Source organism: Colobus angolensis, unplaced genomic scaffold, assembly GCF_000951035.1.
Source record: "Colobus angolensis palliatus isolate OR3802 unplaced genomic scaffold, Cang.pa_1.0 Scaffold48, whole genome shotgun sequence".
In the NCBI taxonomy this organism is placed as follows: Eukaryota; Metazoa; Chordata; class Mammalia; order Primates; family Cercopithecidae; genus Colobus; species Colobus angolensis.
In genome coordinates, this window is record NW_012118265.1 from 14,168,745 (window position 1) to 14,192,944 (window position 24,200).

The following is a 24,200-nucleotide window of genomic DNA, read 5'->3' on the forward strand; positions in this document are numbered from 1 at the left end:
ATCTTCCTAGATCTTTTCCATTAGAAGTCAAAATAACCAAATTCCTTTCACACTGAAATACTGTTATGAATTATTCCTGCCATCATTCCTTTACATGTTATCCATGCAATGTTTATTGTCCAAAAAATATTTGAGGTTACATGTTTGTGTGATTTACCTGTTATTACTTAATGTTTGACTTTTCTTTCTTTCTCTTTAGGAACAAACAAAAAATGCACAGTTCATAATAATTTCTCTTCGAAATAATATGTTTGAGATTTCGGATAGACTTATTGGAATTTACAAGACATACAACATAACAAAAAGTGTTGCTGTAAATCCAAAAGAAATTGCATCTAAGGGACTTTGTTGAACTTGTTTATACTGAAGATTCTTCAAGTTGATTCAGTGTATTACTGATTTTTTTCTATTTGTAAAGGATTATGAGTTGTATAAAATACTGCTTAAACTAGATCATGAAACTGGTTTCTATTTTATGCAGTTAAGTCTAATAAAATATTCTCTATAATTGCTTCTAGATTACAAAAATATGACAATCTTGTAAGTAGCATACTATCGAGAAAAATTAGATACCTGGAGGGTCAGGTAACTTGCCAAAGTAAAAAGTATGTTAGTTGAGGCAAAGTCCTGAACTAGGTTGTGCTATCAAGGCTCAGCATACCTTCGTGGGCCTTTGATTTACCTATACTGGAAACGTCTGCCAACTAATCTTGGATAGATTCTTTAAGGCATTCCACTTAGCTTGCCAGTTTAGATAATCACCACAGTTATTAACCAAATACTAGGAACATATTTTTGTAAACCAGTCATTCTGAATTATAGTGATGAGAATTTAAATATATGCTTTTTTAGAATTTGATGTTTGACCATTTATGACTTAATTACAAGAGAGCCAGTAAATTAAGACAGTGTCTCAACAAGCCTAGGCTATCTTCTAAGTTGAAAAATATCCCACCGTAGTTGCTTCATGAGTATGAAGATGGCCCCTGACTTACACTGGTTCCATTTACAAATTTTCAACTTTATGATACATTTATCAGGGTACTAAATGCATTTCAACTTGGTAGTTTCAACTTGATAGGTTTACCAGGATGTAGCCCCACTGTTGAGGAGCATCTGTATTTGGGGGTTACTTTAGTAATAAATGGTTACTAAGATATCTTGAGTAATGTTTGCCTATAAAATTGTCAGGGTATTTTTATACTATTGGTTCAAGAATGTTTAATGCTACTGGACATAAGTTGGCAACCACTTGGTTTTTGGAAGGAATTTCGATATTGAATTAGAAGTCTGCCCTAGCTATTAAATTTCTGGGTATTTATCCTAAGGAATCAAGAGTTAATTTTTCTTCAGTGGGCTATTGTTTTAGATATTTTAAAAATCCAACAGTTTGTATCATAATGTAACTGTAAAAATGTAAACGCATTATTAGCATGGACTTTTAAATAAAGCAAGATCTGAAATTCAAGTATGGTAACTTGTTCGAAATCAAGAATATATAAGGGGGAGACGCAGAGGTGGACAAAATGGCGGCGGAGCTGCACAGGGCGGGAGAAGCAGTGGTCTCGGAGGCAATAGTGGGGCTGGCAGGGGCCGTAGCGGCTTGTTGGGTAAGTGGAAGATAGATGATAAGCCTATGAAAATTGACAAGTGGTATGGATCAGCTGTGAAAAACTCTTTGGATGATTCTGCCAAAAAAGTACTTCTGGAAAAATAGAAATATGTGGAGAATTTTGGTCTAATTGATGGTCGCCTCACCATCTGTACAATCTGTTTCTTTGCCATACTGGCTTTGATTTGGGATTGTATGCATCCCTTTCCAGAGTCCAAACCCGTCTTGGCTTTGTGCATCATATCCTATTTTGTGATGATGGGGATTCTGACCATTTATACCCCATATAAGGAGAAGAGCATCCTTCTCGTGGCCCACAGGAAAGATCCTATAGGAATGGACCCTGATGATATTTGGCAGCTTTCCTCGTCTTAAAAGGTTTGATGACAAATACACCTTGAAGCCGACCTTCATCAGTGGGAGAACAAAGCAGCAGCGGGAAGCCGAGTTCACTAAGTCCATTGCTAAGTTTTTTGACCACAGTGGGACACTGGTCCTGGATGCGTATGAGCCTGAAATATCCAGGCTCCATGACAGTCTCGCCATACAAAGAAAAGTAAAATAGCGAATTCTAAAAGTAGCCCTCTTTCTGCTGGATCTTGCTGGATTACTGGCTTGGGGGGTGGGGGAGATAAAAAGAACTTAAACTGGGTAAAGTAAGAAATGTTAAGTCCCTGTTTTGTCCTGAAATTTTAGTCTATTCTGGATAAATAGGATTTTCTGACACAGAAGTTGTAGCTCTGATGTCTAGCTATAGTCTCCTTGATCTGCTGATTGCATTATTTTAATTTGCTTTTCTGAGAAAGCAGTTTTGCTAAAAGCTGTACATTTTCTTTTGTACCTAGCAGTACTTTATATAGTATAGCTTTGGGTGGGCCATGTAGCATTTTAAGACTCAATTTTAATTATTAATCTGTTGCTGACTGTTAATTCCTATTTCAATATGTGTTTCCTTGAAGAATTCAGGATATAACTTCTTGTGTATGACAGCTTTCCTTCACACATTGTGGGTGTGTATGTATCTGATTTGGGGAGAATTTAAAAAACACATAGCTTTTCAATTTGTTTGAAACAGATTTTCTGCCTGTTACATTTTGTGCTTTTAACCAGTTAAAGAAGCCAATGGCATTTTAGTTTTATACTGTGTTTTCCACTAGTATGTCCCTGTTGATTTGTTTGTGCCTTTTATTAACTGCCATTTTCTAAAAATTTTTTCAATAAATGTAAAAAAAAAAAAAATAAGGGAAAAGTAAGTTTAAAATGCTATAATGATAATCTCAAGTGTTTTCATTTGGTGGGAGAATAGAATTTAATACTTTATTGTTTTAATAACCAATGCAGTAGAGCTCAGATTTTTTGAGTTTCACTCCATCACCCAGGGTGGAGTGCTGTGGCAAGATCTTGGTTCACTGCAACCCCGTCTCATGGGTTCAGGCGATTCAAGTGCCTCAGCCACGAGTAGCTGGGACTACAGGTGCACACCACAGTGCCCAGCTAATTTTTGTATTCTGGGTAGAGATGGGGTTTTGCCATGTTGGCCAAGCTGGTCTCAAACTCCTGGCCTCAAGTGATCTGCCTGCCTCCGCCTCCCAAAGTGCTGGACTACAGGCGTGAGCCACCGCATCCAGCCTGCAGTACTAAGTTTCAAAGAATAGAAGTACCCAGAACCCATGTGAAAATCCCATAGCTACCATTCCTGAGTTTGGAAGTCTCATTAAGACAGTGCAAATAAAATATCAAAAGGCGTTTATTAAAATATGTATTTTATTATACATAAAACTTAGAAATATTTCAAGATTTATATACATTTACTTTTGGAAATCTTCCTGCTGGTAAAAATACAAAACAGCAGTATAAGAACCAGTTACTCATATATTCAACTATATTTATGCATACTTAACAAAATGAAGTTTTCCTAAAAACTAGCAAGATACAAAATAATGTCAAATCTAAAATGGTATATATACTTATGTTTTTAGCTATTCTTATAGATTATAAACCCTTATTAACATTCATCTTGGCCTACTTCTTTAAAGTTGAGTGATAGCATGAACTCTGAAAAGAGAATGCATGGGTTCTCCCACAGCTATATGGCCTTGGGCAAGTCACTTGTCAGTTCCCTCATCTACAAAAAGTGGGGGTTAAAAATATTCACATCACAGATATGAGAGATTAAGTAGCTTAACACATAATGGCTAACATACATTTCATGGCTTATGTTTTTCAAACTACAGGGCACTTTTATGATGTGACTAGTATTTTAAGTAATCAATGCAACTTAGTATTTTTATCTCTAACTACCTGAATATGTGTCTCCTTACCTCTACTATGCCCTTTAAATGTTCTTTACCCACACAATAGTTAATTGTGCTAGGTGTAAGTCTGATTCTAATCATAAATTGATATAATACAGTCATCTTAGTGTTAAGACTTGTTCTCAGCAGATAAGACTTTTAGGACTAGTTCCCTGAAAAAGCTGTATTTATTTATGATAGTTTATGTGCAATCTGTAGGGCCAGGAGCATTGTCTAATCTGAGCCAAAACGTCTTTTTGAACTAGATAAGGCTCTTCTTCAGTGATCCAAGAGCAGCCCCTTTGGGATTTCTGGAAAGCAAATCAACCTGCACTTAGGGTTGCATGAACAGTGGGCCAAAAGTCGTAACACATGCATCATAACTCCAGTCCCTGTTAAAGGGAACTAAAGGGCTTTGATTTAATAGGCCCTCTTAAGCAAAGCAAATATAAGATTAAGTTGTTGGTACTTTTGCATTAGCTTAAGGGAATGTGGTAGAAAATTTAAATGAGCTAAGATGAATAAAGTCGAAAACCAAACACCGCATATTCTCACTCATAGGTGGGAACTGAACAATGAGATCACTTGGACACAGGTAGGGGAACATCACACACTGGGGCGTATTGGGGGGAGGGATAGCATTAGGAGATACACCTAATGTAAATGACGAGTTAATGGGTGCAGCACACCAACATGGCACATATATACATATGTAACAAACCTGCATGTTGTACACATGTACCCTAGAACTTTAATTAAAAGATGAATAAAGTCCACAATGCCATCAAAACCTGCTGCAGCCCAAGTTACCAACATGATTCTGTTCTAGTAAGAATGAGTTTTTAATCCAAGAACTGATTTGATGAGCAGAAAAGTTAAATACAATCTTAAATTTACACTATAGAATATGACAAGTATTAAAAATGCTGGCCCCCAGGTACAGTGGCTCATATCTGTAATCCCAGCACTTTGGGAGGCTAAGGTGGGCAGATCTCGAGTCCAGAACTTTGAGACCAACCTGGGCAATATGGCAAAACCTCATTTCTACAAAAAACAATGTTTTTAATTAGCCAGGCATGGGGGTGTGTGCCTTGTCTCAGCTACACCAGAGGCAGAGGCGGGAGGATCGATTGAGCCTGGGTGGTCGAAACTGCAGTGAGTCATGACCAGACAACTGCACTCCAGCCTGAGCAACAAAGTGAGACCCAGTCTCAAAAATTTCTTTTAAAAAGCCACCGTTCCCTTGGCCGGGCGCGGTGGCTCAAGCCTGTAATCCCAGCACTTTGGGAGGCCGAGACAGGTGGATCACAAGGTCAGAAGATCGAGACCATCCTGGCTAACACGGTGAAACCTCGTCTCTACTAAAAAATACAAAATACTAGCCGGGCGAGGTGGCGGGCGCCTGTAGTCCCAGCTACTCGGGAGGCTGAGGCAGGAGAATGGCGTAAACCCAGGAGGCGGAGCTTGCAGTGAGCTGAGATCTGGCCACTGCATTCCAGCCTGGGCGACAGAGCGAGACTCCGTCTCAAAAAAAAAAAAGCCACCGTTCCCGAACAGTTATCCAAAAGCAATAGCTTTATTTGGAGTGAATGGTGATAAACATTTAGGGCTCTTAAATCTATCTAAAACACAGGTATGTTTGATCAAAAGATCTTTAAGCAATGCCTTATCACTTTAAGACTTTGTTGCTTGATTTTAAAACCTTTCTATCATCCTATTCACCCATTCAAAAGCTTCAAGCCATATCAAAATAAAGGTATACGTACTTTCAGGATTTTGCTATATATATAAAGAACTGTAAAGCCAATTAACTGCAGTATATAATAATGCTAAAAGACAATATTGGTACAAGAATGTTTAAATGTCACAGCAACATTATGTCAACCTTCATAAAGCCAATAAAAATGGGATAGTGTATTAATTTTCAAATTAGTTACTAGATTTTCCCAAAGATTTGAATATTTCAGGTATTTCTAACTTTGACATACTGCTAACCAAAAGCAACAAATATAAACTTTGTTTATATTAGTTTCAGCACTAATAAAGCTTAGTTTGCTATTTATTCATGCTGCCACCCTATTTTTCATTTAGCAATGTACAGAATGAGCCCATTTCAACAATTCAGATTGACGTTTTCAATGAGAAACTATTTTCCACATGAATTCCGTCAACAAATAGAAAATGTGATACAGTATATTCTTTACCTCATGCAGATTGTTAGATAAACTTTGGTAAACAGACAGAGAGGCTTCAGAAAACCATATTAAAGTGATTTCATTTAAAAAGGTTATGATGTGTTGGTTGAAAAAGAGTATTGACATCAGTATCACTGAAATTAATGTAACTACAACAATGTTTAAAATTTTAAAAAATTCAATTTCCTTTTCATCCTTATCAGACCAGGAACATGGCATCCTTTTTGGAGAAATTTTCATTTTGGGAATGAGAACGTTCTTAATTTGTCCGATTTCTGTTCTGCTCCATTCTTCTTTCAATATTTTGCTTACTCGAGGATAAATCTCAACAGGTTGAACCTCAGGAAGTGGTCTTTGTTTCAAGATCTCTACACGCTGGCGTACATCATCAACTTTTTCAAGAAATTTAAGTGGAGACTCTTCTTGTAAAGATGTTGTCAGTGTCATTAATTCAAGCTGCTGCTCTCTCATTTCCTTCATTCTTTCAATTTGTGGAGTATATTCCTGATTAATTAGATTGCCAACATCACAGAGAGCTGTTAGGAAACTTTTTTTTTTCTGTTCTAATGTATCATTAAGCTCCTTAAAATACTGGAGAACAACTTCCTTATCGCCTTGGACCATTTTCTCAGAATGAGATTTTTGTTCTTCCAGCTTTTCAATAAGATGGGTAAGATCTGTCCAGTGTGTGTCAGTCAACTGTTCAAGCAGTTTTTGAGGAGTGTCCTTTTCTTTGAAATAGGCACTTTGAAGGTCATCTATAGGATGACCATGATGTTGACCTATGGTAAGGCAATGACCACAAACTAATTTTTTGTCTAGTAGACAGTAAACATTTAATGGTTGCCTGTAATGTTCAGGGCAGGTGACAATATCTGGATGGTCTTCTTGCTGGTATTTTTCAATAATAGCCCTTAATGCAAAATTAACAGGTAAAGATTCAATACCAGTTGGAGCAATTTCAATAATACTTCTGCAATTAGGGCACTTGAGTGGAATTCGTAAAGGTCTCCATATGTAAAAGTTACCAGATGCCTGAAGAATGTTTTCCAAACAATTTCTACAAAATGTATGAGAGCATGGCAGTACACGAGGATCTTCAAAAATACTGTAACATATGGGACAAGTTAACTCTTCCTCAAAATTGTGCATTTCCTGTCAAGAGAAAAGTTTATTTTAAGTTTACATAGAGACACCTGTACATATTTAACATTCTAGGCATTAACCTCCAAATTGTTACTATACTGCTTGTCTTTTAAAAGAGAACAAGGTATTTTTAAAATGAAGCTTTCTGAGTAATTCAATTCCTAGTATATATCGTGAATAATTGATCACAATTAAGAGTTCATTCCTTAGGGACCAGAAGCATCCCAAACAAAGCGATTATCATTAATTTGTAGTAAAATGCTTCAAATTAAAGTTATTTAAATTTGTTGCTATGCCATATGGTCTGGCTGTGTCCCCACCCAAATCTCATCTTGAATTGTAGCTCCCATAATTCCCACATGTTGTGGGAGGGACTCAGTGGTAGATAACTTGAGTCATTGGGGCAGTTCCCCCATACTGTTCTTGTGTATCATGAGATCTGATGGTTTTTTAAGAGGAAACCCCTTTCCCTTGGCTCATTCTCTTTTCTTGTCTGAAGCCATGTGAGATGTGCCTTTCACCTCCTGCCACGATTGTGAGGTCTCCCCAGACACGTGGAACTGTGAGTCCATTAAACCTCTTTTTCCTTATAAGTTACCCAGTCTCGGGTATGTCTTTATCAGCAACATGAAAACAGACTAATATACTATGTAATAAAGACTAAAATTCAAAGTGTTCTGTTAAAGTCTACTTAGTGATTACAACTATTTTGTGCAACTTTTTTTTTCTTTTTTTTTTGTGAGACTGAGTCTCGCTCTGTCACCCAGGCTGTAGTGCAGTGACATGATCTTGGCTCACTGCAAGTTCTGCCTCCCAGGTTCATGCCATTCTCCTGCCTCAGACTCTCGAGCAGCTGGGACCACAGGCACCTGCCACCACGCCCAGCTAATTTTTTGTATTTTTAGTAGAGACAGGGTTTCACCGTGTTAGCTAGGATGGTCTCGATCTCCTGACCTCGTGATCCGCCAGCCTCGGCCTCCCAAAGTGCTGGGATTACAGGCATGAGCCACCACACCCGGTCTATTTTGGGCAACATTTTAACATTTAAGATGATAAAATCAAAACCAAGCACATATAATGAGTAGACAAGACTATTTCTATTATAACAAGTTAGGCTTAGCAAAAGTATATTCTTTAATACAAAAGGAGGAAACATGTCCCAGTTGGCTCAATAATGGTTTCCAAAGCAAGTTATCAAATTTCTCCATAGTAACTGTTACTATCATAAATTTTTTAGCATCTCGAATTAAAATACAAGTATGCTTAAACCCTAGGATCAGCACAGTATAATTTTCTAAGGCAATAATTTTAACTTGGAGATTTAGAAGGCAGAAAAATTTTGAATTAGTCCTTATAATAAAAATCAGTTTGAAAGATAAGAGTTGACTATGGTAACTGAATTACTGCCTTAATTTTTAAGTGAAAAACTAGAGCACTAAATGGTAAAGAACAAAAAGGAGACCATTAGTCATCTTTCCTTCATGAAAAAGTCTCTCAATCAGTATTTCTGAGACAGAAAAAGAAACGCAGCAATAGTTCAGAGACCATCTCTGACACAAGTAACTTGACCTCTTGGCAAGCTATTATTGATATTTCCAGTAACAGAAGTCTGACCATTTTGCACCCTATCACCTCCTACTATTTTCCTTTATACCTACCCTCAACGCAAGCCACAATTCTAAAGACTAGCTTACCCCTTGATAGAGAAAAATCAAGTTACACCACTGTTGAAAGTACCTTAGGCAAAACTTAAAAACCCAAGTGCCATGGCTAGGCACGGTGGCTCATGCCTGTAATCCCAGCTACTCAGGAGGCTGAGGCAGGAGAATTGCTTGAACCTGGGAGGTGGAGGTTGCTGTCAGCCAAGATTACACCATTGCACTCACCTGGGCAACAAGAGCGAAACTCCGTCTAAAAAAAAAAAAAAGACACCCAAGTGCCATTCACGTACAATATAAAGGTTACCAAATCACATGCCATAGAACTAACTTTTAAGATTAAAAATCTGTGAAAATAGCATCTAAAAGTAACTAACTGCATTTTTAATAAAATGCAAACTTGGCTCCTTATCTTTACTATCTGTCAAACTCTTACTTTCTTCAGGGCTCAACTTGGGCCTGCCTTTCCCCAGATTAGGTCCCCTGTTATTCTCATTAAACACTGCACTTTTACTTCATAGCACTTTAACAAGATTTTATTTAAAAGAATTTTGTAACTTTTCTGTATACATTAGAATGTAGGCCTCCTAGAAGGGCAGGAATTATGTCTAAACTATGGTTATATTCCTGCAATTTAGGCACAACTTTTAACATAGCAGGCATTGACTTGTTATTGGTTCAAGGAACAAATGCCTTTTCAGACACCTGTGATAATACAGATTTTTGTTTCGGGATTTTGTTTTGTTGTTTTCTTTTCTTTCTTTCTTTTTTTTTTTAATAGCAAAATCTCTGCTTAGGAAAAGGTGTAAAAGGAAAATCTATCAGAAAATACTCCATTCAGACTGACAGACCCTGAATGAGCCAAAGTGTGTCAAACAGAGACTAAGCTTGAACGGTGAAGCATTCCAGCAAACTAAAGTAATTGAGCAACAGTAAAGATGACATTCACTGCAGATAAATTCAAGTAAGTGCATGTTGGCAAGACTTTACAACTTTACACCTACAGAAATCTCTGAACTCATACAGAAACCACCCAAGAAAAATAAATGTGTTTTTCAGAGTATTTCAGTGATGTCAGAATTCACACTGAAGGAATAAACAGAATAACACTTTGTAGGAAATAAAATTTGAGCAGTGGACATACATTTAATCTAGATTTAATATTACTGGAGCTATTCAATTGTTTAAGTAGCAAAACTAGTCCTAAAACAGAATCTAACTTTTCTCTCCAAACCCCTATTCTATGCTTGCAAAAAGCTAGGGAACAACTCTGATAATGCATTTAGGGGCCCAAAAGCTCAACTTTCTTTAAAATGAAAATATTCACGACACTGTAAAGCAAATCCTAAGCTTATATAAAATGGAAGCAAGCCAAAACAGGTGGATCACTTGAGGCCAGGAGTTCGAGACCAACCTGGCCAACATGGTGAAACCCTGTATCTGCTAAAAACACAAAAATTAGCCAGGCATGGTGGCGCACATCTGTAATCCCTATAATCCCAGCTACTCTGGAAGCTGAGGCATGAGATGGCTCCACTGCACTCCAGCCTGGGCAACAGAGCAAGACTCTGTCTCAAAAAAAACAAAAAAGAAAGGAAGCAAAAATCATGGTTGGTCTCAAAGTTACTGCTATCATATGTAAAATTTTTAATAATACTTTTTAGACAAAAATTTGTGGATAACTTAAAGATCACAGAAGTCAAAATCTATTCTCGGACTACCCTTTTCTCACTGGTTTATTAAAAACTAATTTTAGGCAACAAATTCAAGAGAAACTAGAACTGAAAAATAACTGTGTAAGGTCAGGAACTTTCTGACTCTGGTTGCTGCCTGAGAAGTAAACTATATAGGTGGGCCAGGTGCAGTGGTTCACGCCTGTAATTCCAGCACTTTGGGAGGCAGAGGTGGGAAGATCACTTGAAGCCAGGAGCTCAAGATCAACCTGGGCAACACCGTGAGACCCTATCTCTACAAAAAATTAAACATTAGTCAGGCACAGTTATACATGCCTATAGTCTCAGCTACTTGGGAGACTGAGGCAGCAGGATCACTTGAGCCCAAGAAGTTGAGGCTGCAGTAAGCCACGACTGCCACCGCACTCCAGCCTAGGCAACAGAGCAAGACCCTTTTTTTTTCTTTAAAAAAAAAAAAGGTGGCTACCATGCTTATAGGCTAGTTCTTTCAGAAACCAGTATGAAATTTTATGCAGCAGAAATTTTCCACAACCAGTCTAGGCTTCTGGAAGGAAGAAAAAGAGCAAAAATTAATCTAGGATGAACATCTTGGATTTAGCTATGCTGTATGTACGTTTCCAAAGAGTAAAAACATCAATAACACTGGAAACAATAATAGAGTAATGCCTTTGATATTCTCAGAAAAAAAAAAATAGCTTCTGAAATGGAAAATAAAAGTCTATACATAGAAAAAAAACAATAAATTTTTATATAAAGACAGTTTGACAACGTAAGATCTCAAAAATGAGCAACCTTCTGCCAACTCTTTCGAAAGACGCTACTGCAGGGAGAAAAGAAAAGCAAGAATGTTCACCATCATAATGGTGAAATAAATTCCAGGACAACTGTGAAAGCCTAGAGAAGAGTCACTCTAGAAGAGGAAGGCAGATCCAGAAGACAGATCTCTTTTTTGTTTTTTGAAACGGAATCTCGCTCTGTCGCCCAGGCTGGAGTGCAGTGACGCCATCTCCGCTCACTGCAAGCTCCGCCTCCTGGGTTCATGCCATTCTCCTGCCTCAGCTTCCCAAGTAGCTGGGACTACAGGCACTCGCCACCACGCCCGGCTAATTTTTCTGTGTTTTTAGTAGAGAGGGTTTCACCATGATAGCCAGGATGATCTTGATCTCCTAACCTCATGATCTGCCTGCCTCGACCTCCCAAAGTGCTAGGATTACAAGCGTGCAGAAGACAGATATTTAAGTAAATAAATGGAACTGACAGAAATGCTTCATGTATCTGAAATATACTGAGAGGTAACTAAATTTAGGGAAAAAAATGATAGAATCACAAAAAGAGGAAATATTAATATTATAGTATATGGCTCAGCTTTCACTGTAACAGTCATAATATTGTAAATATCAAATACTGATTTTACCAAAGAATAACAAAATTATATTGAGGGGGAAAATACAGTAAGGAAACAGTTTAAGAACTAAATCTTAATTTTTCCTTATAAGAAAGTCAATACATACTTTAAAAATAAAGAAACCACAAAAAATAAATATCTAGAAATATAGAAGAAAATACCAAAAGAAATGTTAAAAAAGATAAAAGTGACTGCTTCTAGAGGGTAAGAATCTGTTTTTCATTATAAATCATGGTTTCACTTTTAACTATTAAGCAATTAAAAATATAATATAATTTTAAAGAAATAAAGAGAATCCTACAAGTATTCACATAGAAAAGAAGGATGAAAAAAGGAAAACAAAACCAAAGATCTCAGAATTCTCCTCTGGAAGACTGGAATTTCTAAAATTGGAATGCCCACAATAATTACCTCCCACACGAGCTGTCCTATAATGTGGCTTTGCTTCTACTCCCTGCACATGAAGAGTTGAAATCTATTCTCCCCCTATTAGAATATGTGTGGGCCATGTGACTGCTCTGACCAAGAAGATACAGTATAAGTGATGTGGTGAGTTCTAGGTATAGCCCTTAACTAGCTTGGCAGGTTGCTGCCTCTGAGCCACAAACTGCTATGTAAGAAGTCCAGGCTACTTTGCTGAAGAGACAGGCCAAACAGAAGGGCAAGGAACTGCCAGACACATGAGTGAAAAAGACATCTTGAACATCTGGCCAGCCAAGCTTTCAGATATTTGTTACACAGCAGGAAATAACCAGAACATCACTAGCAACAAGGAATGCTAGAACACAATGTAGCAATGTCCACAAGGTCTAGAAGGAAAGGGATATGAGCTGAGAATTCTGTACACAGCCAAGACATAATTTATTCATGTGAAACAACAGAAATACTCTTCAGTAAAATCTACAGAGCTAAAAAAAACTACACGGGCAGAGTTGACACCATACACTTTCCTTACCAAACCAAAAGGAATATAAAATAATTCAACTTAAAAAAAGAGAGAAAAAAAAAAACGAGAAAAAGTGGAAAAAAAAGAATAAAGATAGGCCTGGTGTGACGGCTCACACCTGTAATTCCAGCACTTTGGAAGGCCAAGGTGGGAGGATCACTTGAGCCCAGTAGTTCGAGACCAGCCCTGGCAACACAGTGAAACCCCATCTCTATAAAAAATTAAAAACTTAGCTAAGTATGGTGTCGCACGCCTGTTAGTCCCAGCTACTCAGGAGGCTGAGGAGGGAGGATTGCTTGAGCCTGGGAGGTCCAGGCTGCAGTGAGCCATGAGCCATGGTCATTCCACTGCATTCCAGCCTAGACTACAGAGTCACACCTTGTACAAAATACAAAATAATAATAAAGATAAATGGAAGATGATAATGAACTAGAGAACTTAAATTGCTAGAACTGGCTGGGCACTGTGGCTCACACCTATAATCCCAGCACTTTGGGAGGCCGAGGCAGGCAGATCACCTGAAGTCAGGAGTTCGAGACCAGCCTGGCCAACATGGCAAAACCCCATCTCTACTAAAAATACAAAAATTAGCTGGGCAGGGTGGCAGGTGCCTATAATCCCAGCTACTCAGGAGGCTGAGGCAGGAGAATCGCTTGAACCCGGGAGGCAGAGGTTGCAGTGAGCTGAGATCATGCCATTGCAATCCAGTCTGGGTGACAGAGCAAGACTATGTCTCAAAAAAATAAAAAATAAAAAATAAAAATGCTAGAACTGATAAACCCAAGAGATGGCTCTTTTTGAGACTGAGACTTGCTCTGTCACTAGGGCTGGAATGCAGTGGTGAGACCATGGCTCACTGCAGCCTCAACTTCCCAGGCTCAAACAATCCTCCCAGCTCAGCCTCCCAAGTAGCTGATAGGCACATGTCAACACACGTGCCTAACGTTTTTATGCTTTGTAGAGATAGGGTCTCACTATGTTGCCCAGGCTGGTCTCAAATTCCTGGCCTCAAGAGATCCTCCCCCCCTCAGCCTCCCAAACGGCTGGGATTATAGCTGTGAGTCACCATGACCAGTCTAAGAGTTAGTTATTTAAGTAAATAAACAAGCCATTAGCTATCTGTGATAGGCAGCCTCTAAAATGGCCCCCAATGACCTGCACTTCCTGGATACTCTTGAAATCTCTCCCTTGAGTGTGTGTGGACTAGGCCCTACTCAACTGTTCCAGAATACAAATATGAAAAGTTTGCTAAATGTTTGGATGACAGTATAACATGATTCCAAAACTTGAGACAACACAAACTAAAAATGGACTAATTTCAAAAATGGACACTTATGTAAAATTCTAAATACAATGTTAGCAAAAACAAATACAGGAGTACATTTAAAAAAACACTGCACCATGACTACATAAGGTTCTTTCCAGAAATATAAAGTTAATTCAATAACAAAAAATCTATTAATATAATTCACTCAATTAGTTCAATGGAAAAAAAATTTACATTCACATTATATGTGAAAAAAGCATATATAATATCAAAACCAATAAGCAGTCCTCAAAGACAGAAAGTAGAATGGTAGTTGCCAGGGCTTGAGAGCAGGGAAGACGTAGAGTTATCATTTAATGCAGGGGTCCCCGACCCTCCCTACTCACCCTGCACTCCCACCACAGCGGCCGGCAAGCCCGCCTGAGCAAAGCCTCCTGCCAGATCAGTGGCAGCATTGGTTCTCATAAGAGTGTGAACCCTACCGTGAACTGCGCACGCAAGGGAACTAGGTTGTAGCTCTTTGTGAGAATCTAATGCCTGATGATGTGCGGTAGAACAGTTTTATCCCAAAACCATGCACCACCACCTGCACCTGTCCATGGAAAAATTGTCTTCCTCGAGACTGGTCCCTGGTACCAAAAATGGGTACACAGTTTCAGGTTGGGAAGATGAAAAAGTTATGGAGATAGGTGGTGGTGATAATTACAAAACAATCTGAAGGTATTTAATACCACCAAACTGCATACTTAAAAATATTAAAATGGTAAATTTTACGTTTAGTATATTTTACACAATTAAAAAAAACTTAAAAAAATGTTCAAGTGTCTTGCCTATTATCCAGTCTTTCTTTTGCTAAATGAATTTGAATCAATTTATACTACTGTATGTTTTTAAAGAGCAAAAAAGTAATATAATCCATGTAAAATGTATTTTCCTCTAGTGAGTACCAAGCTTATGTAGAAACCAGTACCTCAAGATTTCCTGCTTCTCTTTTAAAAGTCACCAAGAATTATAAATATAAAAAAATGAATCTTCTCGGAAAGAAACCTGAGGCTAAACCACTCTACTTACAAATTATTTCACTAACGTCTTGTGTTAGTGAAAACACAAGTGTCAAAACAAATACATTTCTGAATTTTCAAACTTTTTATTAATTCTTTCTCCAGAGGACCAATTCACTAGGGAGCCTCCCTGATGTCTAACTGGCATACTAGGTAATAGACAGTATAACAGATGATTAAATAGCACCAAAAATATCATTACCCATTCTCTTGTGTAAACCAGTTTTTAAGCTTTAATTCACTAATGCTTTCCTGCCTTTCAACTCTAAACATGAACAGCTGTAAAATATTCATTACATTTCACAGCCTCTGAAACGAAAATATTTTTACTACATTATAGAATTCAATGACTTGCCCCATGACTTCTAGTGAGTCAGCTTTAAGTATGGAAAAATTCAAGTGGTGCCACCACCCAAATTGGGGCTTACATCTTTGTGGCCCTAACTGATAAAGAAGAAATACATTTCATGCAATTGAAGACTTACTTAAGAAATAACTACAACTGCATCATTTATATACATATATAAGATTTTTTTTTAACATTGTTGCGGAAAGTTAGAGAAACAAGATTTTTTTAAAAATTCTGCCACATATAAATATACAAAAATAATGAGAGATCACCTTAATTTTTTCAAATTAAAAAAAAATCCTATGGCCAGCTGATTTTAACTCTCTTTGTCCATCTGTACTATTTTATTTCATTTTGATATCAACCTGTTTTCCTAAACTACAAAATAAAAAAACTAAAAACAAAACAAAAAAAGACTATTAATTCAATTTAACCAGGAACTGACTTGAGAAGTTAAGGCTTTAATTACTTTTGTTATACTTTTCAAAGTAAAAATATATCTGGTGGGAAATATTCATCAACGTGTTTGGTGAAAGGCAATGTCAAAACTAACATTACCTAAAATCAAAATTTCACCTTGCCAGATTAAATAGCTACTTACTCATTTAGAAAGACCAATATATGAATGCATAGTGAAAAAGTATCCAGGTAACTTAATTTGCAGTTCTGTGTAGTTCTGCAGATCTGTATATCTAAAATAACCACTTTGCATGTGTTTTGAGATGTACACATTCTTGTAAAATTTCTAGAAGGATGTACAAAAGAGTTGAGTACCTTTAAGGTACAGATCGGAGAAGGAAGCTGTTTATCACTTTATGCTCCGCTCCTTTGGTAAGATGGTTAGAATTTCATACACCACCAACATAATGTTTTTTCAAAAGACTTCTAAATTTCACTTTATAGCTTAAATGATACATTCTGTAAAAACTTAAAATGTTTTTCATATTTACTTAATCTCCCAGAACTTACCTACTTTGTTGATCTCCTGGTTTGGGGACTGAATACACTCTCTCCAACTCCTCCAGAATCTTTTATTCTTATTCTAAAATTAAAATAATGTTATCCTTAATGCTTTCAATTTATTGTCTCATGTCATAAAAATGGTTGTTAGTTCACTGTCTTTGATGTTTATCTTCACTATGCTTCACTGTGTTTTCCGAAAAGTCACAAACACCAACACCGTTGCTGGAGCTGCAGTAGAGATATCGCTTATTCCTTGAAAATCCGAACTCTGACCAAACAGACGGTCACAAAGGACCTCTTTTTACAACGTCAAGTAGCTTATGAACTCTCGACAATATTACCCACCAATGGTGATGGCAGAAAAAACATTCACGGTCATTTTAGAGTGCTTAAAATTAAGTGCAAGACAAAAGCATCCATGGGAGTAAAATACTTTGTCAGCTCAAAATTGTAACTGATTCAGTATAGTTTGCTCATCTCTCTTCTGCCATTTCAATGCTGTGGTACCTGAGTCAGTATTATCAAATACCTCTCAAAAGTGAGGCTTCACATCTGTAAAATGGGTAACTGCACTTATCCCACTTAAGTCCCACGAGCACCTCCCACAAAGGGGCTCAAAATGGCAGTACTCTTTCCCTCCCCCTCTGAAAGCTCCACTCTCCCAGGCCTCCCTCCTAAAGCGCCTCCGCCTCCGCAACCGCCCGTCCCCAAGCCCCGCGGGGCTGACCGACTCGGCCTGGCCCAGCTCACCCTGGCCACCACAGAGCGCCTCCTCCCTTACAGGAACGCAGCTCCACAGTGGAGGGACGGGAGAGTGGTTCCCCAAACTCCAGTGTGGGACAACTGGCAATGAGTGCAGGTCCCAAACCACTCCCTCTATCGTCACGCCCCAAGGACTCCCCAGCAAACACACTGGGAACACCAGCCTGTGCTACTGCAAAAGAAAAAGGACTCAGAGCCACCTTCTCGGATCCGTAAAGGTCCTTAGACTCACCGCGGGGAGGAGGCGGACTAGGCGACTCCACAGCGCCGAAACAGAGAGCCACCGGCTCCAGGATGATGCTGAGAGTCGCCCCGAGTCCCCGCCCTCCTCCGCCCCGAAGGGCTTCAGGTGCCCAGGCCGGGCGGGGCCGCGCGGAGTCTCGCGGCGCAGGCGCAGTCTGTAGGCAGCGTTCAACTGCGAGGCATCGGCCAATGGGAACTATTGCTGGGCTCGTTCGAAAGTAAACGGCTGACGGCGCGGCCCGAGGCTGGTGGCTTCGGTCAGTTCGAGGCTGGCGCCTAGCTTTCCACGCCTGCGTGCTAGGCGCAGGCCGCCTCTCGGAAGCTTGGCCTCGAAGGAGCGGCTCTCTAGCCTGTGGGGAGCTTCGGCCGGTGGGCCTCGTGAGCTGGGGTCCCGCCTGGGGCATCCGGATGGCACCGGTAGTCGGGGGAAGAGGCGGGGTCTGGCGCGGGAGGAGGCGAATCGCCGGCGGCCGACGGCTTCTGGGGAACTGTCTTTTTTTTTTTTTTTTTTTTTTTTTTTGAGACGGAGTCTCGCTCTGTCGCCCAGGCTGGAGTGCAGTGGCCAGATCTCAGCTCACTGCAAGCTCCGCCTCCCGGGTTTACGCCATTCTCCTGCCTCAGCCTCCCGAGTAGCTGGGACCACAGGCGCCCGCCACTTCGCCCGGCTAGGAACTGTCTTTTACTTGGAGCCATCCAGGGCAGGGCCTGCTGCTATGCTGTGTAGCGCGGTGTCTTCCATCGTTGCCTCACAGACCCGCTGCTCCGGGAAGTCGCCACGCATCCTCAGGGGACACCCACACCTGTAGCCAGCGCCCTCTGCCGCTCAGCTGTTTGCTTTTGTTTACGCGTTCCGGAGACCTGACCCACCGGAGCACTGGGCTGAGCACAGGAGAAGGGGCCTTGGAACACTCTTTGTACCCAACTCCGAGAGCGAGTGGGAAACCCGAGACTGGGTTGGGTGGATCCCTGCGTCTCTCCCTAGCCTTCATCCTCTTCTCCCGTTTTTCCACTTTACTAAAGTATTGCCTAGAGATGAGGGCTGTCCAACTCAGCACTTCCAACTTCAAGTTCCTACTTCACCTCTAACTCCCTAGAGTTAGAAAACAACGTACAGCTCAGAGGTCCCTTTCCCTTTTTTCTTGAGAAACTTTATTCAGATTTATCTCAAGACATCTCCGCTTCCCTCTCCTGTCGACCTTAAATAGATTCAGGAAATATGATTAAGGATAAGAGTTTATTCCAGCGTAAGGCCTGAGGGTAGCCACCCGGGAGACACCAGCTCCAAATGGGGTCAGCATTCCAAAGTGAAGAAGTTAAGGTTTCACCTAGGTGGCCAGAGACAAATTTTAGCAGGATTTCATTTTCCGTAAAAGACCAGTGCATACTTACAGCTATTTGGTGGGTTACAGATTGCTGCATTCCAAGAAAGGGTACTTCGTTACTCCGTGAGGACGGGTAGTGATCTCAGGGGGTTGTATCTCTGGTATGATTTGCTCCTCCTATTTTAATTATATACAGAAACAAAAGGCAGACGGTGCAGATGCCTGCTGCTTGGCTCAGGCTGTAGCCACATTCCTCTCAAGGCTCAGAATAAAGTTCCAACAGCTTTAAGTTTGAATTATTTAACTTCCCATAAATAAAGTCATTTTGTTTACTAATGTGCTGAATAAAGATATGGGCTCTAGACCAGGTGCAGTGGCTCACGCCCGTAATCCCAGCACTTTCTGGAGGCCAAGGCAGGTGGATTACCTGAGGTCAGAAGTTCGAGACCAGACTGGCCAACATAGTGAAACCCCATCTCTACTAAAAATACAAAAAATTAGCCTGGTGTGGTGGCAGGCACCTGTAATCCCAGCTAGTCTGGAGGCTGGGGCAGGAGAATCGCTTGAACCCAGGAGGCAGAGGTTGCAGTGAGCCAAGATGGCACCACTGCATTCCAGAAAAAAAAAAAAAAAATCTATGGGCTCTATATACTGTATATTTATATTGCAGTACATTCAGGTGCTAGGCTTTTATTCAGTAAATTACAGAAAATATTAAAGATATAAAGCAGAAAGTAAGGCAGTATTAGTGAGGCCTTAGTCAATCTCAGATAGCTTCACCAATTCAGCTCCTAAAAAGGTTGCTTATGAAGTGTGAATTGTAGTGATAGCTACTGTTTCATGGTGGTAAATATTCGTTTTGACTTGATGTACATTTTCTGTTTAAACATTGGAGTCATCGTGATAGACATTTTTATAATTTCCTGTCACAACAACATGTGGGACAGGCGTGGTGGCCCATGTGTGTAATTCCAACACTTTGGGAGGCCAAAGTGGAAGAATTGCTTGAGCCCAGAAATTTGAGAGCAGTCTGGGCCACAAAGTGAGAACCCATCTCTACAGAAAATAAAATAATTAGCCGGAGTGGTGGCTCATGCCTGTAGTCCCAGCTACTTAGGAGACTGAGGCAGGAGGATTGCTTGAGCCGGGGAAATCAGGGCTGCAGTGAGTTATGATCACACCACTGCACTCCAGCCTGGGCAGAAGAGTGAGACCCTGTCTCAAAACAAACAACCCAACATATTATGAATTATCTTTCCATAGCAGTAAATGTAGTATGTTAAATTGTTGTCTTTATAAAAAGCGTAATTGCTTCTGGAATTGAATTAATACGGATGAAAATGTTTTTGAGCTATAATTTTTTTCACCTGTTTTCCCGTGTGCTTTCTTACCTCAAAACAGTTATGTATGTAGCAAGAAAACAGAAGAACCTCACACTAGACTTACTGGCTGTTGTTTCCCAAAAAGCCTGAGCCCATGTAGAAAAACAATATTTTCAGGAAGAGGCCGAATGCTTCAAAGAAGCAGAAAGAATTATGTTTGCCCCAAAATAGAGATGACTCGGGTCCTAGTGGGGGAAAACTATGACGCCAAAAGGGAAGGTTTATATTGGTGCCTCCAGGGAGTCTGCTTCAGAGGCCCATGGGTTCCCAACCCTGCCAAAGATTCAAGATTTCTGTACGCCAGCATGAATTTGGGGATTGAGGAGGCTGGGATGGTGTGGAGAACCACAGGAGCAATGGTGGCCTAAGTCGTGGCAGTCAGCTTGACATACTTGGTTTTGTGGACTGTGATTAACATACTCTACAAAAGATAATGTTTTCCTGGGAAGGTGGGACAGGAGAACTAATATTCAAATGCAGGAGTACATGCTTCAAATCCACAAGCCTAAAACTCAGGTGATAAGTTTCTCAGCCACCCAAAAAAATGGTGGGGAAGAGAACAGTTGAGCTGCTTGGGCGGGGCCTCTTTTATTTTTTATTTTTGGAGATGGAGTCATGCTCTGTCGCCCAGGCTGGAGTGTAGTGGCACAATCTCGGCTCACTACAACTTCTGCCTCCCAGGTTAAAGCGATTCTCCTGCCTCAGCCTCCCGAGTAGCTGGGGTTACATGCACGTACCACTGTGTCCAACTAATTTTTGTATTTTTAGTAGAGACGGGGTTTCACCATGTTGGCCAGACTGGTCTTGAACTCCTGACCTCAAGTGAGCCACCCACCTTGGCCTCCCAAAGTGCTGGGATTACAGGCTTGAGCCACTGCACCCGGCCTTACTTCCAGTAATCTTTTGATAGAATACTGGAAAGAGATAAAAGATGATAAACATTTGCAGTTATTACCAGGTGTAGAAGAGGAGGCAATATAACATGAATTTTATGACAACTAGGCCGAGCGTGGTGGCTCACGCCTGTAATCCCAGCACTTTGGAAGATGGAGGCCAGCAGATCAGTTGAGTTCAGGAGTTTTGAGACCAGCCATGGACAGACAACATGACGAGACCCCATCTCTACAAAGAATTTTTTTTTTTAATTATGACAGCTTTCTGGTGCTCAGGTCAGACTTTTTGCTTCTAGGCATCTTCTGTCTCAGTTGCTAAAACAGGAGGCATCAGTAACAGAGAAGTACCGTATAGACAAGCTAAAACACTTGATTGGGGTGTTAATAGCTACAGAGTTTAAATACTCCACTCTTGTCTCCCATCACATTAGTCTCAGCAGAATTCTAATAAAGAGAACATGTGATTTTCCAAAGTTAGAAAGCTCATGTATTTCATTTCTAGGACTTCACAGAAAATGCACAGCTTTCATCTGGAGCCTAGAGTGCAAAGAAAAAAAAAAAAAAAACAGCAGCAGCTGGCACCATAATTATAGTGGCAATGAATCTGTGATAATGAGCTGGGAGAATCTACCTAACAGTTCATAGAAGGTCATTTTATCTGGAAAAACAGCACACAGCTATAAGATGCAGCGGAGTTTATAGACTCAGAGACCTGGAGTTTGGGGGGATTTTGGAGGCAATCTAGAAAAACCTCATTTTTAGAGGAGAGAAACGTAGCAACCATGTTGGTGTTGCTTTCAACTGAGTTTGAGCTCGTTTGTATATTACTACCTAAAAATACATAAATTACTACACAATTTTTTTTTTTTTTTTTGAGACGGAGTCTCGCTCTGTGGCCCAGGCTAGAGTGCAGTGGCCAGATCTCAGCTCACTGCAAGCTCCGCCTCCAGGGTTTACGCCATTCTCCTGCCTCAGACTCCGGAGTAGCTGGGACTACAGGCGCCCGCCACCTCGCCCGGCTAGTTTTTTGTATTTTTTTTTAGTAGAGACGGGGTTTCACTGTGTTAGCCAGGATGGTCTCGATCTCCTGACCTCGTGATCCACCCGTCTGGGCCTCCCAAAGTGCTGGGATTACAGGCTTGAGCCACTGCGCCCGACCCACAATTTTTAAAACTAGAACATACACAGAATTTATTTTCACATAGCCCTTTTCAGCTGTATCTCTGAATGCACCTTGGAAGACTCCAGAGATGTGTCTGTCCTGGAGCAGATTACCTTGTAACTACTTTTCCTTTTTTTTATTATCATTGAGTCTTTTTTATTTCAAATGCCACTAACTTTTTTGCCACCAGCTCTTTTAAGTACTTAATTTTATGGGTGGCTGTAACCTTAAGTAAATTTGGGGATCTCTTTATGTAGGCACTTAATATCCAGTTTTCAAGACTATTTTGTAATGGTTATGCATGCATCTATTTTTAAAAAATGATTCAAACATTTTGAATTTCAAGAATTTTTTCTGATAAATGATTCATATAATTTTTATTTTGATACAGCCTTGTATGATTCTCTAGTCCATTTCAAATCAATATCTGTTAGTTGCCTTCTAAAATACACAGCATTACAGAGACAAAGAACACAGCTCCTATGCTCAAGTTGCTTATCTAAGCGAGCTAACGTACAGATCTAATTAAATGACAATATCAGATAAACTGCAGATTAAGGTGTACCTCCAACTGGCACAAGCAGCCCAGGCCTTATGCCACTGAGTTTCCCAGATTTCTGGTGACTGATGACCAGAAGTTGGGGCTGTACCTGGGTGATCTTCACCCATTCTGAGATCAATAGAGGGATTTCCAGAATAGATACAAATCACACTGGCTGCCCACCTCACAATTAGGCCCCCATTCATCATATCTGTGCTATATCACCTTTTCAGGTGATAGTCTCTGTCTCCTGTAATTCAGAATGGTTGGATTTGGGGCAGCAAGACAAGTCTGGGATTGGGTAATATCTTCCTAATGCTGGTTGGCATTATAGCTGAAAAGTCAAGAAACATGTATCTTTTAAGTTTTTGAGACTTGAGAGAGTAAAACACCCCTGTAATTTACATCCTCTACTGAGACACTGCCCTGTTGTCTTTTAAAGGAGAAATAAGAGGACTTTTCTAGTTATACAAACCTTCTTATAGTATATACATGTCACTCTCTATATTCAGAATGGCAGTTCCCAAACGTGTGTGCTAAGGACTTGAAATAGCTCATGTGGATGATTACTTATACTGGTAATCCTTGAACAACACAGGTTTGAACTGCAAGGGCCCACTTAGGGGTGGATTTTTAAAAATAAATATATTAGAAAATATCATGGAGATTTGGACAATTTGAAAAAACTCACAGATGAACCATGTAGCCTAGAAATATCAAAAAAAGTATGTCATGATTGCATAAAGTATAGGTAGATGCTAGTTTATTATGTACTACCATAAAATATACACAAACCTTTTCTAAAAAGTTAAAATTTACCGAAACTTACACACACAGACTGTACATAGCACCATTCAAAGTTGAGAGAAGTGTAAACAAACATAAAGATGCAACATTAAATCATAACTGCATAAAATGAACAATAGCACATACCGTACTACTGTAATAATTTCATAGTCCCTTCTGTTGCTATTGCAGTGAGCTCATGTTGTATCTGCTTAAAACACTGTGTGAGCTTAATCATCTCCCCATGAGCAGTTCATCTCCCTAGTAAATCGCTTATTGTGATCAAAAGTGATCTCACGGTTCTCATGTATTTTTCATTGTGTTTAGTGCAATACTATAAACCTTGAATAACACCATAGAGTGTCACTAATGATGCTGGAAGTGCTACTAAGAAGCAGAGAAAAGTTATGACGTTACAAGAAAAAGCTGAATTGCTTGATATGTACCATGGAGTGAAGTCTGCAGCTGGGATTGCCCACCATTTCAAGTTAAATAAATCCAGCATAAAGGCCACTATAA

At 39.8% G+C, this 24,200-nt stretch overlaps 2 protein-coding genes and 1 pseudogene across 8 annotated transcripts in view; 2 read left to right on the top strand and 1 right to left on the bottom strand.

The window, feature by feature from the left end:
• The window catches only part of SMC4 (structural maintenance of chromosomes 4), a 36,761-nt gene extending 35,310 nt beyond the window's left edge, over positions 1 to 1,451 (top strand). For both annotated transcript variants that reach the window (XM_011959062.1, XM_011959063.1), the window contains exon 24: positions 200 to 1,451. In XM_011959062.1, coding sequence (XP_011814452.1) covers positions 200 to 352 — 153 coding nt within the window. In that variant the 3' untranslated portion in view covers positions 353 to 1,451. The remainder of the gene's footprint in view (positions 1 to 199) is intronic.
• Positions 968 to 2,715, top strand: LOC105524015 (annotated as a pseudogene).
• A 2,750-nt stretch (positions 2,716 to 5,465) lies between these two features.
• The window catches only part of TRIM59 (tripartite motif containing 59), a 59,951-nt gene continuing 41,216 nt past the window's right edge, over positions 5,466 to 24,200 (bottom strand). Inside the window, exons 1-4 of one of the 6 annotated variants that reach the window (XM_011959067.1) lie at positions 17,585 to 17,627; positions 16,601 to 16,669; positions 15,612 to 15,722; positions 5,466 to 7,256 (exon numbers count right to left, since the gene is read on the bottom strand). In XM_011959067.1, the coding sequence (XP_011814457.1) occupies positions 6,042 to 7,256; positions 15,612 to 15,638 (1,242 nt within the window). In that variant the 5' untranslated portion in view covers positions 15,639 to 15,722; positions 16,601 to 16,669; positions 17,585 to 17,627 and the 3' untranslated portion in view covers positions 5,466 to 6,041. Of the gene's footprint in view, positions 7,257 to 15,611; positions 15,723 to 16,600; positions 16,670 to 17,317; positions 17,511 to 17,552; positions 17,692 to 24,200 lie in introns of those variants that run through there. The other 5 variants (XM_011959069.1, XM_011959071.1, XM_011959070.1 and 2 more) reach the window with 5 other exon arrangements.